Source organism: Plectropomus leopardus, chromosome 22 (genome assembly GCF_008729295.1).
Source record: "Plectropomus leopardus isolate mb chromosome 22, YSFRI_Pleo_2.0, whole genome shotgun sequence".
In the NCBI taxonomy this organism is placed as follows: domain Eukaryota; kingdom Metazoa; phylum Chordata; class Actinopteri; order Perciformes; family Serranidae; genus Plectropomus; species Plectropomus leopardus.
The window spans coordinates 23,621,068-23,636,500 of record NC_056484.1 but is presented as its reverse complement, the minus strand read 5'-3'; the positions used below and the strand labels follow the sequence as shown (position 1 = coordinate 23,636,500).

General features: G+C 40.7%; 1 protein-coding gene across 2 annotated transcripts in view; it reads left to right on the top strand.

Moving 5' to 3' along the window:
* Positions 1 to 15,433, top strand: part of scube1 (signal peptide, CUB domain, EGF-like 1) — a 152,543-nt gene that overhangs the window by 129,775 nt on the left and 7,335 nt on the right. For both annotated transcript variants that reach the window (XM_042511141.1, XM_042511140.1), the window contains 10 exons: positions 1,863 to 1,985; positions 6,229 to 6,345; positions 6,581 to 6,703; positions 6,801 to 6,920; positions 8,838 to 8,936; positions 9,768 to 9,884; positions 10,037 to 10,195; positions 10,953 to 11,156; positions 11,263 to 11,424; positions 13,899 to 14,066. In XM_042511141.1, coding sequence (XP_042367075.1) covers positions 1,863 to 1,985; positions 6,229 to 6,345; positions 6,581 to 6,703; positions 6,801 to 6,920; positions 8,838 to 8,936; positions 9,768 to 9,884; positions 10,037 to 10,195; positions 10,953 to 11,156; positions 11,263 to 11,424; positions 13,899 to 14,066 — 1,392 coding nt within the window. The remainder of the gene's footprint in view (positions 1 to 1,862; positions 1,986 to 6,228; positions 6,346 to 6,580; positions 6,704 to 6,800; positions 6,921 to 8,837; positions 8,937 to 9,767; positions 9,885 to 10,036; positions 10,196 to 10,952; positions 11,157 to 11,262; positions 11,425 to 13,898; positions 14,067 to 15,433) is intronic.

Genomic DNA, 15,433 nt, shown 5'->3' with positions numbered 1-15,433 from the left:
TCAGTTCAGAGGTCTGATGCAGAGTTACAGTTATAATGGCGGGACTCAAGGTGCAGCCAGGGGTCCAGTTTGGGGACCTCAGAATTTCTGCATTTAGCAGATGATGTGGTTCTTTTGACTTCATCACACCATGACCTTCAGCATGCACTTGGTCAGTTTGTAGCCAAATGTGAGGTGGTTTGGACAATAGTCAGCACCTACAAGTTTGAGGGTGGGTCTGACAGAATTGGTTCATTGCCCTCTCAAGCATCTTCGGGTCTTGTTCATGAGTGAGAGTAAAATGGAGCATGAGATGGACTGGCGGTTTTACACAGTGTGTGTAGTGATGTTGGCGTTGCACCGGACCATCATGGTGAAGGCGGAGCTGAGCCAAAAGGCAGAGCATTCAACTAAATGGTCCATCTAGGTCCCAACACTTGCCCATGATCATGAGCTTTAGGTAGTGACTAAAGAAATGAGATTGTAGATACAAGCTGCCAAAATGAGTTTCCACCGGCTAGTGTCTGGGCTCAGCCTCACAGATGGGTGAGGAGCTCAGATGTCCGAAGGGAACTGAGAGTAGAGCCGATGCTCCTTGGTGTCGAACAGGGCTAGTTAAGGTAGTTTAACATCTGATCAGGATGCCTACTGGGTGCCTCCTGTTAGAGGTATTCCAGGCACATCTGGCTGGTAGGAGGCCCCAGGGCAGACCCAGAACACGCTGGAGGGATTATACATCTCCTCTGGCCTGGGAATGCCTCAGGGTCTCCCAGGAGGAGCTAGAAAGTGCAATTGGGGAAAGGGACATCTGGAGTACTTTGCTCAGCAGGCTGCCTCTGATGGATGGATGGATGGATAACTGAGTCTTTATTTCTCTTTGTGTGTCCATATATCATTTCGAAAGATGTTTGGCAGGTGTGGTGTTACTAATCAGGTTTCTATTACAGATTTGTCCAAAACTTAAGCAGTATTTTAGAAATCTTGATAAAACACAATTGCGAGAGGACTGATTTTCTACTGAGCAATGTTCTGCGACTTCTCTAGCAATAACATTCCAAGAAGCATGTTGATGAATGTTAAAAACATTAGCAGCTCTATTTCTATTGCAGTCACTGCACTAGCCATCATTATTTCCAATGAAAGGCCGCATAGATGTGTTATGGAGCCACAATGGAAAGGCGAGCCCCTTAAACATGGGAGCGGCCACGTATAAGGGATTTCTGGGAAGTGACAGTCCACGATTTTACAGAGGAATTGTGAATTCAAAAGTTCTAGATGATTTGCTCAACTTTTGAAGAGTTGTGTGATGCAATAACACCTCCTGTAGAACCTGCTGCATCATGACGGAGCCAGCTCCTACTGACAAGCACATAGCCATAGCATCAGACCTGTATGTGTCTGATCTTATGTGTCTATCATGTAACCTAGAAAAACCAAAGAACTGTTTCCATTGCAGTTTTCCAAAATATGGCTTTTTTGGAGTCACCTGAAATACCATCTCATACAAGCGTAACAACTTTTTTGTGACAAATGGGAGTTTTTTCGAAATTGACGTGTTTCCATTAGGCATATTTTATATTTACTATTTCAATTTGTACAATTTGAGGACCAATGGAAACCTGCCTTCCTCTTATTATGTTCTAGATGTATGTTTTCTGCTTCCTATTGTTGTGTCGTCACAACATTTAGCAGGTGCTTAATGTACTGACAGTTCTGAAGTACATAAAACAAAGCTGCAGTTGTTGCATAATCACTATTTATGGTTGTCGTTTGAACGTGGACTGTCTATAAATCAGATAGCCTGATCTTAAGTTGAGGTCTCACACAAACTCTTGCTTTGACTGATGAGCTTTATGTTTCATTGTTTTTTCTGCTCCACTCAGACATCGACGAATGCCAGGAGAACAATGGAGGCTGTGATCATTTCTGCCGGAACACTGTGGGCTCCTTCGAATGCAGCTGCCAGAAAGGCCACAAACTGCTCACTGATGAACGGACATGCCAAGGTGAGTGAGTTACAGCTGTCAATCAGTCCTGCTGTCATGAACAGGGTGGAACCTATTCAGCTCTAAATGCACCCAGAGACTATCATGTAGAATCAACGATGCGGAATAGCAGCATGAAATTCACACCTTAATCATGCGGTGTAGAGTGGGCTAAACTGTAGCTTGATGAAAACAGGAAAATTTTAAACAAAGTCCAAGCTCATTTTTTTGAAAGAGTAAAGTGGAGTGGCTAAAACTCTGTAATCCACCAACAATTAGCTACATTTCCGCTGAAAACACAGTTCTGACTCTTTAAATCACAGCCAGTTTTGTTGTTTGGTGTTGAACTGTGGTCTGCAGCTTGGCGGTATCTAGCCCCAGTAACACCACATCCATCATCCCCTCCACCTCCCCTGATAAAGTTATGTATCACATCACTTCAGAAACCTTGATATGACATGCATGAAACATAAATATAGTGTATTTGTGGCGTGCAGAAACACATAATTCCAGCTGCTGTACTGTGAAAATTTGACTGTGTGTAAATCCGTTGCTGAGCATAAATGCATATGAGAAAATCTGCAGAGTCATAGAATGCACCTCTGTAGCTACTGTTCTCAGTTGGGTGTGTAGAGTACATGCAGAAGCCTCCTTGTGTTCAGCGGTTATGTTTGTACAACCAAAGGCAGATTCCTGGTTACAAGTTGCAGCAGGCGAGTCGACAGAGCAGACAAAACCCAAAATGATTTTTATTAACAACAAAACCCCTGGGCGCTTCTGTCCCGGGCCCAAAACCACCAACACAGTGTGTACATATGTGTGTCTATGTGTGGGATTAAGTTTGCATCTTTGGAGGCGCATTTAGAGTCTGTAATAATGTGGTGTTGAGTGTTGTTAGCCACATCACAGCGTCGGAGCCCCTTTTCGAACACACCTTTGCCACTGTACCATGGCAGCCAATAGCTGCCAGCTTCATCCCATCCACTGACATCTGGACTGTTGAGCTTCAACATGACCTTCAAATGAAATATAATGTTTAATTTGTCAGCACTTTCTGTGCCGCTGAGCTTTTCCAGAGAAAATAGCTCCTGGTTATACATGCCAGTGTTGGAGCATTTGGCAGAAGAAACCAAAGCAGAAAGATTAATCATTTGCCATATTGCTTAAGCAATTTCCACAAATGATTCTTTCTTTTTAAAGTTTACAAAGGTAGAATGTTGTCAACAGGGAGATCAACTTATGGCCAGCGGACCAAATCTTGCCCCTGAGAGGGTGATTCACAATACGAAATGTTTTTGTACTTTTAGTTTACATAAGGTGCCAGACTGCATGACACAGCATGAAAAAGGTTGTTTATAAATTACCAATGGAGGATCCCCCGCAACCCTAGACAAGACCCCTAATGTCCTAAACTTCTAGAAGCATCTTAAAATCCTAGACATGTCTGAAAATCCTTTAATTGTCCAGAAATCCTACAAACGTCCTCAACTCCAAGAAATCCTCTAAAATCCCAGAAATGTTGTAAAATCCTTGAAAAACATCCTTAAAATTCATGATCAGAAAGGAGGTATACGTTCTCTTAGAGGGCAAAATCAAACAGATATCTCAGATCATTCGTGCCCTCAGCTGTTGGGTTTTTAAACAAGCTTTTTGTCCTTGTGCTGTACAATTATTGATGAACCTTTAAGGTTTTATATTCATTACAACAAACTTTGATGACATCTACTGTATGTTATATGTTAGATGTATTTCTGCCTTTGTTTGTTGTATTTTTTTATTATAGTGTGAACTGGTTGTGTTGACAACTGTTGCAAACAAATTGCCCATCGGGGACAATAAAGACTTTATAATCTAATGTCCAAGAATCCAAGAAACATCCTAAAATCCTACAAATCCTAGGAATGTCCTGAAACCATTAAACCATCTTGAAGTCCTGGTGATGTTCGGAAAACCCCTAAAATCCTAGAAATTTCCTAAAATCCTAAAAACATACATAAGTCCTACAAATGTCTGAAAATCCTTGAAACCTCCAAAAGTCCTAGAAATGTCAGAAAATCGTACAAACCTCCTAAAATCATGGAAATGTCAGAAAATCTTAGACTAAATCCTAGAAATCTCCTGAAATCCTACAAACCTTCCAACATCATAGAAATATCCTTAAATCCAAGAAATGTCCTACAATCCTAGAAACTTCCTAAAATCCTAGAAATGTCCCAAAATCCTAGAAACATGTATGGGTCTGCTGTGACTGGCCCCTGGCCCCTGGCCTCCTGCAGTTTTGCAAAAGTGCTCCTTAAGAAAAGCAGGTTGAGTGTCCCTTCTGTAGATAAATGTCAGCAATCACAGTAAAGACACCTCATCATGACTGAGGGCGTCTCTCAGGGAAACAGCTGAATGAGAAGCCGGCATGTCTTTTCTATACGTTCCTGTTCCATCAGACAGCTGCAGCTCCTTTGTGCCCACGTTATTTTGTGTAAATTCTGCTCGCTCCAAACAGCTCACAGCTAAGTCCTCAGATGAACAGTTGCCTGGAATATTTACCGAGCCAACGTCCAGGCCTCAACAACTTCCTCCACATGACAAACTCCATTATAACATGAGGTATTTTTAGCCCCTGTAAAGCCCCGTGGAACAGCCTGAAATAAAGCAGGTGAGCTTGAAATGCTTGAAACTCCATTCCTGATAGGTTAATAATATTTGGTATTGGACAAGTATACATAAACACATGAGTGGGAAAGCATGCGTGCACACACACACAAACACACACACGTTGATGTAACGGTTAATGTGAAGTTTTTCCGGATTGGCTTGTTAGAAGGAGCTCTTGTCCTAGTTTAGTGTGGATTTTGTGTTTGTTTACCAAACTGTCCACCGTGATGAATTGGATGGCCTCTTTGGTCCGTGCCGAGCAGCCTGTGTTTATCCATAAATGACTCATTAAGATTACAGTATCTGTAAAGCACTCATCCTGCTGATCTTTGGGACTAAACCTGTGTGCTCTCATTAGACTCATTTAAACCAGGACTGGATCATTTCAACATTCCATTAACGTGTGCGGAAGCATCAACACAGCTTCAGCAGCTATACTCAAGAATCTCTGAGCTAGTGAAGCAAAAGAGGCTGGGTCGTCAAATGTTTTTGATCAATATGCAAAACATGTCAGTTTTTATGCTGCTGTTGTTGATCTTACGTAATTACCTCAACCTAGATTTGTATTTTCCCACATCTTAAGGTCACTAATACTTTTTTGGGAGTAAGAAGAGTAGGTAAGAAAAGACATGAGGGTTAGAAGAGACAGAAACAATAGGGTTAAAACTTATAAGACACTGAAATATCCTGACTCTTAATCCCTACTAGGGATCAAGCTGGATCTTACATTTCCAGGTGTATTTAGTCCCTTAATTAATCAGAGGTGTGCTTTTGGTGTCACATGAATTTAAACAGTCAGAGTGTCATCTCCCATTCCCTTTACCACCACTTTGTCAGTGATTTTGGTGTCAGACACCGACGTGCCTCAAAAAAGCAACACACCAATAATGCCCCTTATGGTCTCACCTCATTTTAAGGCCTTTATGCCCCTGAGCACATAGATAGCCAAGTACAATTGCTACTCACCCACCATAGGTGCTGGCTGGGAAAAAAGTTCAGGAAGTTTTAACCAGGAGCCAAATTAAATGTAGAAGTCTCTTCTTCTCCATAACAAATAGATTCTGTGATTTAAACCAGCAAAAACACTGAACAAAGCCATTTCATGTTACAATATCTGTGTGTACTGACGCTGTTCAGCTGTTCGGAAATGGTTGTTTTTGACCTTTTTGCTCAGGTAACTTAAGGTCCAGACATTAAGGAGGTTTTGACTGGGAGCTGAATCAAGTCTGTTCCTCTTCAAAACAAATAGACCCAAACTGGCAAAAACTATAAACATAGAAGTTTCATGTTACCACATTTGAGTTTTCCAACATTGTTTGGCATGTTGGAGAAGGCTGTTTTTGACCTTTTTCTTTGATAACTTAAGATCCAGGCATTCAGGAGGTTTTAACCAGGAGCTACGCTATCTGCAGAACATCAATCAGTGAAAAAAGAGTCATATTACAATTGTGTAATTAGAAACATTTCGAAAATATCCCTAAAGTTTTGAGCAAATCTGTAATGGAAACCCGCCTTGTTTCCTGCAGTCACTAGTGTCTCCTGTATTTCCTGTTGTCTCCTTTGCACAGAGCCACAGTGTTTCTCACCAGTCATGTGTCTCGTTGCTCTCCCTCAGACATCGATGAATGCTCCTTTGAGAGAACCTGTGACCACACCTGCATCAACTACCCCGGCAGCTTCGAGTGCCTCTGCAACAAAGGATACATCCTGTACGGCCTCACTCACTGCGGAGGTGAGACACATCTGTACAAATACACCAGTGTGTGTGTGTGTGTGTGCGCAAGTGAGCTGTCACACCTGTAGCTCACTCAGCATGTTCAGTTGCGACTCCTGTTTGTGACGTCACTGACGGACAGGTGCAGTGAGCGTGATCCAGCAGCTTTATCAACACACACACTCAGTGGCCACTTCATTGTGAATATAATATTGTATAAATGATCCCCACACTGACTGTGTGCTTCTCTCAGACATTGACGAGTGCAGCATCAGCAACGGCAGCTGTGAGCATGGCTGCATCAACACCCAGGGAGGCTACGAGTGTGTGTGTCCACCTGGACAGAAACTCCACTGGAACAAGAAAGACTGCATCGGTAAGCACCAACTCGGTGTGTGTGCATATGTCGGCAGGTGCAGGTATGTGTGACTGCAGGTGGTTGTCATGGTGATGTGACTCTGTGTGTTCCTCAGAGGCGGTGAAGTGTCTGCCCAATGGGAAGCCAGCGCCCCGAGCCCAGCTGACGTGCACAAAGAGCGGAGGAGCAGAGGTCTGCTCGCTCTCCTGCCCCTCCAACGCCCTCTTCCTCGCGGGTACACACACACGCATACACACACACACACACACACACACACACACACACACACACACACACACAGTATGCAACTGAATGCAGAGACACAGACAAAGTGCCTGTAGCCAGCTGAAGAAATGAGATAACAGTTCCAACTCTGAGGGGTCACTGCTGTTATTCTTTGCTTTGGGCATTTTTGTCCTCCTCTTATCTTCTCTTCTCTTTTTTATGCTTATTATTTCAAATTTGGGAACTTAATGTTAAGATCAGGATAGGGATCCTATGAAGATGGGTTGGAAATCGATGTACCATCATTTTTATTGTGAAAATTTTCACGGATTGTGCATTTAAGTTAACCCTTTGAAAGCTGGGTAAATTGAATTGACTTCTGTCAAAAGCATGGGAAGAAGGCAATGAGGAATTTACATAGGAAAAAACCTAGAAAGTACCAGGAAATTAGTAAAAAGTATAAATACTTGAAAAATTAGCACCAAAAAAAGGGGGGAAGGTGAAAAAAGGAAATGACCTGAACAAAAGTTTTTTAAAAAGATTTTGTAAAAAATAATAATAATAATAAAATTAAAAAATATGTAATTGTGATAATTATACACATCAGGCTCTCTGAACATTTTCCCTAGCTTCTCCAAAAATAATATAGAAGCTGGTTCATGAAAGTCAATGACTTATGACGAAAGGGTGGGATTAAATAAGTTAGTACCTTTTCTCACTCCTTTTCTAATATGTTAACCATCAAGTCATGTGTTTGATCATTTCTTTTGCTTTATATTATTAATTAATTTATTAATTTATTTTTCATGGTCTGTAAATTTTCCCTTTTTTGTCTGTTTTATCAAATCAAGTAAAAAAATAAAAATAAAAAATAATTTTCTAATTCAGTTAATTTTGAAATTTGCGGGACATTTCTTGCCAAGTTGTTTTTTGCCTCTTACCTCATGTTTTTGTAAGAAATGAAACAAATTTGCTCAATATTCAAAGGTTCACAGGGTTAAGGATCCAGCAAATGAACTTCTCTCACCTCAACGACCAGATGTGCTGCTGTCATGCTGCAGACACTGCTGCCCTCTGCTGGTGGTGGCCTGCAGTCACAGCTCTCTGTGCCGCTCTCTCCTCTCAATTCCTATGATGCTGCACAGAGGCGCTCACGCTCGTTATTGCCGTATTGACTCCTCGGGCTGCTCTACACTCAGACTGATGTGTTTTTCTCTCTGCAAGGTTTTCTTGGCATCTCCCACCACAGCACTTTGGCTGCCACCCCGGCCTCTCCTCCTGCGATACCACTTAACACACATCTGTAAATCGATTACATTCTTTGATCACGCCTTTTTTTCCACCGCCAGGCCTTCTCTCCATTTGACTTGGCGGCCGCGGTGTGAGAATGATGGATAGCTCTCAGGCATGAAGTGAAATATTTGTTTTTCTGTCTTTTAGGAGTGTGTCTTAATTTTCGAAAGGAGGGAGCCATGTAAATTCCTGTGGCTTAATGCAGTCTTATTTAATCATCTCGCTTTTATTACCTCTGAAGACTTCATCCCTCATTTCCTACTTGAAATGCATCTGTGTGTGTTGCTGTGGATTGAGACAGAGAGACAGGACGCATAGATCTGTCATCTGGGCTTTCAGTTCTCAGTCGGGGTTTAAGGTCACATGGCAGCAGCGGTTCCTCTGGGCCGTCTGTCCCGCTGCTGACGGCAGGAGGAGAGAAAGGTCATACATTTATAAAATTCTTTTAATCCTCAGAAGTGTGCGTGTCCTGCTCCAGCGCCAAGTGAAACACACATGCTTCCATACCGTACCCACAAGTCCGAGGGAGCAGCTCACACAGACCGTCAGACCAAATCCAAACTCTCAGCCTCTCTGACCTCTCATCAGCTCCCCTCTTTTCTCTTTTCTCACTGTGTGTGTGTGTGTTTAACAGACTCTGAGAACAGCTACACACTGAGCTGCGGAGTGCCCGTCCAGCCTGGGAAAGCTCCTCAGAAAAGGAATGCCACTGCTGCCTTACCCACCTGTGCAGGTACGGGAGGACACGCAAACACTGTTAGCATCATTCTGGTGTTTTAGTCAAGACCATACTGACCAAGACCGAGACTTGATCGAGACTGCAGTATGCCGAGATCAAGACAAGACCAAGCCTTTAAGGGGCAGAGACCGAGACAGGACCAAGACTTCAAGGGGCTAAGACCGAGTCCAAGACCAAGACTTTAAGAGGCCAAGACTGAGTCCAAGACCAAGACTTTAAGAGACTGAGTCAAGACCAAGTGTTAAGGGGTTGATCGAGACCAAAGCAGGGCGAGACTGCTGATATATATATATATATTTAAGGGTGCCACCTGTTTTCAGTGGAAAAAAAACTACAAATGACTTATGTGATTGGCTGGATTTCAAGAAGGAAGTTTGACATCCAGTCACAGTAATTATGTTAATAAATGAATCCGTTGTGGTCTCAATCAATCTTGATTAAAAATCTGGAGTCCGCTATGTCTAAGACAGAGACAAGACCAAGTCAAATGCATTCAATTCTGAGATGAGACCTAGACTCTTTAATTGGTATGAAGACCAAGGCTGATCTCAAGTACCACAATGCTACATCATTCCAGATATTACTCATGAAACTTTAAGGGAAGGCATTCAAAGTACTTTACAGAGTAATAAAATATCAAACATTTCAAAAGAGAGACTTAAAATAAAAGAGCAAATCAATCAATCAGTCAAATCAATGACGGAGTGATTAACAGCAGTCTTTAAGAGAAAGGACCAAAATGAATACATTTGTAGACATTACATCATGTGCTTTATACACTCTGATGATCGACAGTCTCGTGTTTCTTTCTGCTGTATGATGCAGACACTATGGCCCCGCCCATCAAACAGAAGGCTAGGTTTAAGATTAAAGACGCCAAGTGTCACCTGAGGCCCCGCAACAAGGAGAAGAACCGAGACTCAACCAGGCAGAACCTGCAAGGTAAACACGCGCGCGCACACACACACACACACACACACACACTGCCATTTTTTATCTGTTTTAACTGACAGCTCAAACACTCCACTTTTCATGAGTTCTGAATTATAACACACTTCTTCATCTTTTACCTCATGACTCTCCTCCCTATGAAGGAGGCCAGTTCCCCTGCACCGATGACTGTCAGGTGACTTTTGTCAACCTCAAGTGCGACTCGTCGAAGAAGCGCCGGCGGGGACGCAAATCTCCTTCCAAAGAGGTTTCCCACATCACAGCCGAGTTTGAGATGGAGATGAAGGAGGAGGAGGCCTCAGGTGGGACCTGTTTTGTCCAACTGCGCTTTGAATGAAACAGTTAACATTCAGACAGTGCAAAGAGAACTGCAAGAGGTTCCCTGTATACTGTGTGTATCTGACATGCATCTGTAAGAATTAAGGAGAATAAGGACTTTGTTACCACCATGTTTTAAATGAAAAAAACAAAAACCCACAAATAATTAATTATTTTCAATATAATACATGTTGAGTAGATTTGGCTGTGTTTATTTTTGATAATCACAGCCTGGGATATGTCAATGATTAGCAGCAACATTGATTGTGATAGTACACCTAGTGGAAATATCATTTATTTTCTCCATATGCTAAATGTGGTTAAAATGACATCATCAGGTGGAACATAGTCAAAATGACAAATTCCATGTCAAAAGCCCAGAATGACACCCAGATATAATACAATGCATGTTTTTATGCTTTGATGGCTGTGGGATTAAAAATGTCACTGTGAATGGGCTTCATTCTGAATGTAACAATTTAGTTTCCACAGTTTATTTTAGACTTATTGTAGGAGCTAAGATGGAAACTCCAAGATTAAACAAAAATACACAATCTTGCCAAAAATGTATGCCACATGCATGAACACAGCCAAAATTATTAAAAATGAAGAATGAAAAGGGTGTAAAATGCACCAAACAGTCCTTACTAAAGACACATAAGCATAAACACATTTAGAAAAACCAAAAAATATGTCTTTTATTGGAGTTTGTTTTTTGCGTAACACCACTTTTTGCCTCAGACTCGTGTAACGTGGACTGTGTGCGGGAGAGGATGAAGCAGAAGCTGCAGAGCACCATGCGGACACTCAGGAAGTCCATCAACAAGCAACAGTTCTACATCCACTTCTCCGGGACGGAGTACGAGGTGGCCCAGAAACCGTCCAGGACACCAGATGGAACTGAGGCCTGCAGCACAGGACAAGTCCTCCGGGACGGAAAGTGTGGTCAGTTTTGAGTTATGCTAGCTGTGCGTTGGCGTAATGATGTTTCTGTTAGAATGAGGAAGATTCATAGGAAAGAATTCCTTCAAAGCTGTGTCTTCCTCCTCAGTGAGCTGTAGTGTGGGGACGTTCTACAGCGGGGAGCAGGAGCAGTGTGTCCAGTGTCCTCCTGGGACATACCAGGACACTGTTGGTCAGCTGTCCTGTGAGCCGTGTCCCAGTACTGAAGGACAGGGCATCGCTGGTGCCAAGAATGTGTCTCAGTGTGGAGGTGAGTCATCCTATCATCACATTTCAAAGGCCCCAGATCTTCATTTGGTGTCAACATCACACAAGTTAATTCAATTTTATTTATAAAATCTATGATCACAAATCTGAATCTGCCTCAAGAGCTTCACAGCATCCCTGTGTCCTCGGACCCTCACAGCCAATCAGGCTTCCCCAAAAAACCCTTTAATGAGGCTGACCTGAATCAACATCAGTTTTCGTGGGGAAAAGGCAATAACCAATTTAGCAAGAAATGTCCATAAAATGCAAGAGATTAGTAAAAGGTGAAAAGAAAATGACTGAATGAAAATTAGTTACACAAGGCGGAGGTTATTAAAAAATATTAAAATAAAAGAGAGAAATTCCCAGAAAACCATACTTTCAGTTTTTATAATTTATATTTAAAATATTACTGGTAAAAAATGTATACATGGATATTTTTTTGGAATTTCCAGCACGTTTGTTTTTTTTTTTTAATTTTATTTTATCAGGTAATTTTCTCATAAAATTTTTACTAATGTCTTGCTAATTTCTTTTTTTGATAAGTTGTTCATTGCCCTCTTTCCATTTTTTTGAAAGAAATCAAACCAATTTGCCTCAGGTGGGATCCCTCCTCCAGGACGGACAGATGTGCAATTGATGTCTTAAAGAACAATAAAAATACAACACATAAAAAATGATACAAAGGAGAAAGAGAAAAAAGAGGGAGGGAGGGAGAGAGAGAGATGCACAGCAAAACATGATAGTAACAACAATAACATATTATAAAACAATAGTAGTAGACATATGAATATTACTAAATGTAGTTTATTACATGCGAATAGTGTGGTTTATTTATGTGGTAATAACAGTCATGGGTATTATAACAGTGGAAGAATGACTAAAAATAATGGCAGTAGCAGTAGGCGTGTTTATTTTTTATTTAAATGTTTACTTGTTTTTAAAATATATTTTTAAGCATCATTATTTATATTATTATTATATTATTTGCTTATTTATTTTTGTTCTGTTTTGTCCTGTCTGTTTGTTTGATTCCCTGAGGAGGAAGCCTGTGGGAAAGAGGGAGGGGGGTTCAGGGTTAAAAAATCCCATTACTGAACAAAAAAAAAAATGCATTTTGTAATGTCTGTTGGTTCATGTACAACACAGTTTCCCACCAAATATATTGTCAGGCAGGACCACAGCATCAGAGCAACCATGAACCATGATCCAGAAACATCTGCTGTCCTGCCCATTCCAGTATTTTCCTGTAGATCTCTCTCCTTCCTGCCAGTCACCTGTACACTCTTGTTCCACACTGCATTGATGCAGAAAATTGGGACATTTCAATTTTCCTTGGTGCAAGGAAGTTACAGTAAAAAGTGAAACAGGTCTTTTTCACACTGGCAGCACATACACACAATGTGCATGTATAAACATGTTGGATTGGCACCACCTTGTGGCCATTCATGCAAACTGGATCTGAGCTGCAGCCACGAAAAACCATCACAAACAGAGTTAGTCAGACAGAACATTCAAACCACAACACTGATCATCTCATCACAATGCAAAGATCTGCTGGGAACTTTGGGTTTCAGCATTCATGTGGATGCCCTCTGACATGCTCCACTAACCTTGACCAATAAGTCAGTGAAGATTCTCAGTCATCCAGGTCATGGCAATGACCTGGCCATGACCTGGATGACTAACACCTTGAGTCCACTAGCAGCGTGTAGATGAAGTTATGTCTGCAGCACTGCTTTGCTCCATCCTCCACGCGGCTCTATATCCCACTGGAAGCATTTCAAAAGCGGAGCGTCCTGCCAGCTGATACTGTAGACCTGCTCAGATTATGCTTATTTCGTCATTTCCCCTTGACTTTTGTGATTTTACCATGGCTTAGTAGGCTACGTATATAAATTCTTTCGTTTTCTGTCTGTCCAATTCTGATTGTTAATGTTTGTACCCACTTTGTTTTGCTGCAGCCTACATTTCAGAATTTTGGCCGTGTTTCAGTCAAAACACATGCTCATTTTGATAATTGTACGCTATGTTTTAGTAAAAAACATATCCATCTTAATAATTATACAGATAAATAATTAATAATTAAGTTTTGAAAAAGATATGTAGGAGATTTTAACTGTATTTTTGTTAAAAATACAGTGGTTCTTGCTTGCTTCCGTCAAATATAGACTCAGCGCATATTCTTCGCTGGGCAGAGTGGCGAGCTGTGTCTGGGCCACTGCTGAGATGCTTGGAGGCACACCTACTGGAATTACTAGCATTGTCTACATTGTCTAGAACATGTATTTACTCCATGAGATAGGAAAGAGATTCACCAACTGATCCTTTACTGAGAAACTCTCATACACTGTGTGATTCTTATAGAACTTCAAACTCTCTGTCAAAGAGACAAAAAGCAACAGATCCAGATACATGAAGAGAATAAGAGAGAAAATCCAATCAAACGCAAATGATGTTCTTGTGTCCTTCCCTCAGGCCAGTGTGCAGCGGGTCACTTCTCGGTTGATGGCTTCCGTCCATGCCAGCCCTGTCCCCTGGGCTCCTACCAGCCAGAACCAGGTCGGGTTCTCTGCTTCCCCTGTGGAGGAGGTCTCATGACCAAGTATGAAGGATCAATGTCTTTCAGGGACTGTGAGGCCAAAGGTGAGGCTTTGTGTCTATGTGCATTTCTATATGTCTATTGTATGTCTATTGATGCAGTTTCTTTAGTTACTGCACATACCATTATTGCAACAGCCAAAGTATTAGGGGTGGAATCACCAGAGGACCAATGTTAGGCCCCAGAGGCCCCAAGATATGATACTATACAATACTATACAATACTATGCGATAAGATACGATATGATACGACATGATATGACACAATGCAATACGATGTGATATGATACGATACAATGCGATACAATGTAAAACAATATGACACAATACAATAAGATGCAATACAATGCAATACAATACAATACAATATGATACGATGTGAAATGATGTGAAACAATATGACACAATACAATGTGATACGATAAGATATAATATAATGCAATATGTTACAATATGATACGATACAATACAATGTGATACAATATGATACAATGTAAAATAATACATCACAATACATTACGATACAATACAATATGATACAATGTGAAACAATATGACACAATACAATGTGATACAATACTATACAATGTGACACAATAGGACACAATACAATTCGATACAATACAACATGATGCAAAGCAACACGACACAATACAGTACTTAAGTAATGATATAATATTATGCAAGTTTAAATGTGTTACGATATGACATTACGAGTATTGTGATAAAACAGTGTTTAGCAATTTATGGCCTTTTTTTTTTTGCTGCAAATAATGTCCCCAAAGCAAAACTTTGTTTTTATCTAATTCCATGTTGCCGTCTCACTTTAATCTTGCAGACATTTTTGCAGCAAACTGTATCTAGTGAACTGAAAAAGCAATCGATTTCATAATTCTAATAGGCTAGAACAACTTGAATTTGTAATTACAATATATCAATATATACATATTGTAAATACAATATATATATAGTTTAAATTACAAACCAAGTGATACTCCATTCTGCATTCATGTATCAGTACAATATTTAATGCAAAACATTGCTATATTGCTATATTGCTATATTGCGCTGTATTTATTTTTCTCCACACACACATTTAGTTGACAGGGGCTCAAATAAATGCTCTTTGTTCTTTCTGATAAAATTTGATAGAGACATTCATCCCTAATGTCAATGGTGATCCCCTGAATCCATCATCAAGTCAAAATTTTAATTTGTCCAACACTTGGTTTATTACCAGAGGAACTAATTCAACATATCCTCATAGAACAGTTTGTATGATATCCTGTGTAAATGCACACACAATAGTTCCAATGATATCCTACAAATCAGCGCCCCACAAATGATGCTACGTGTTTAACATATAGTTACATAATTAATGTAAAGTTACTGTGGTTAGGTTCAGGAAAAGA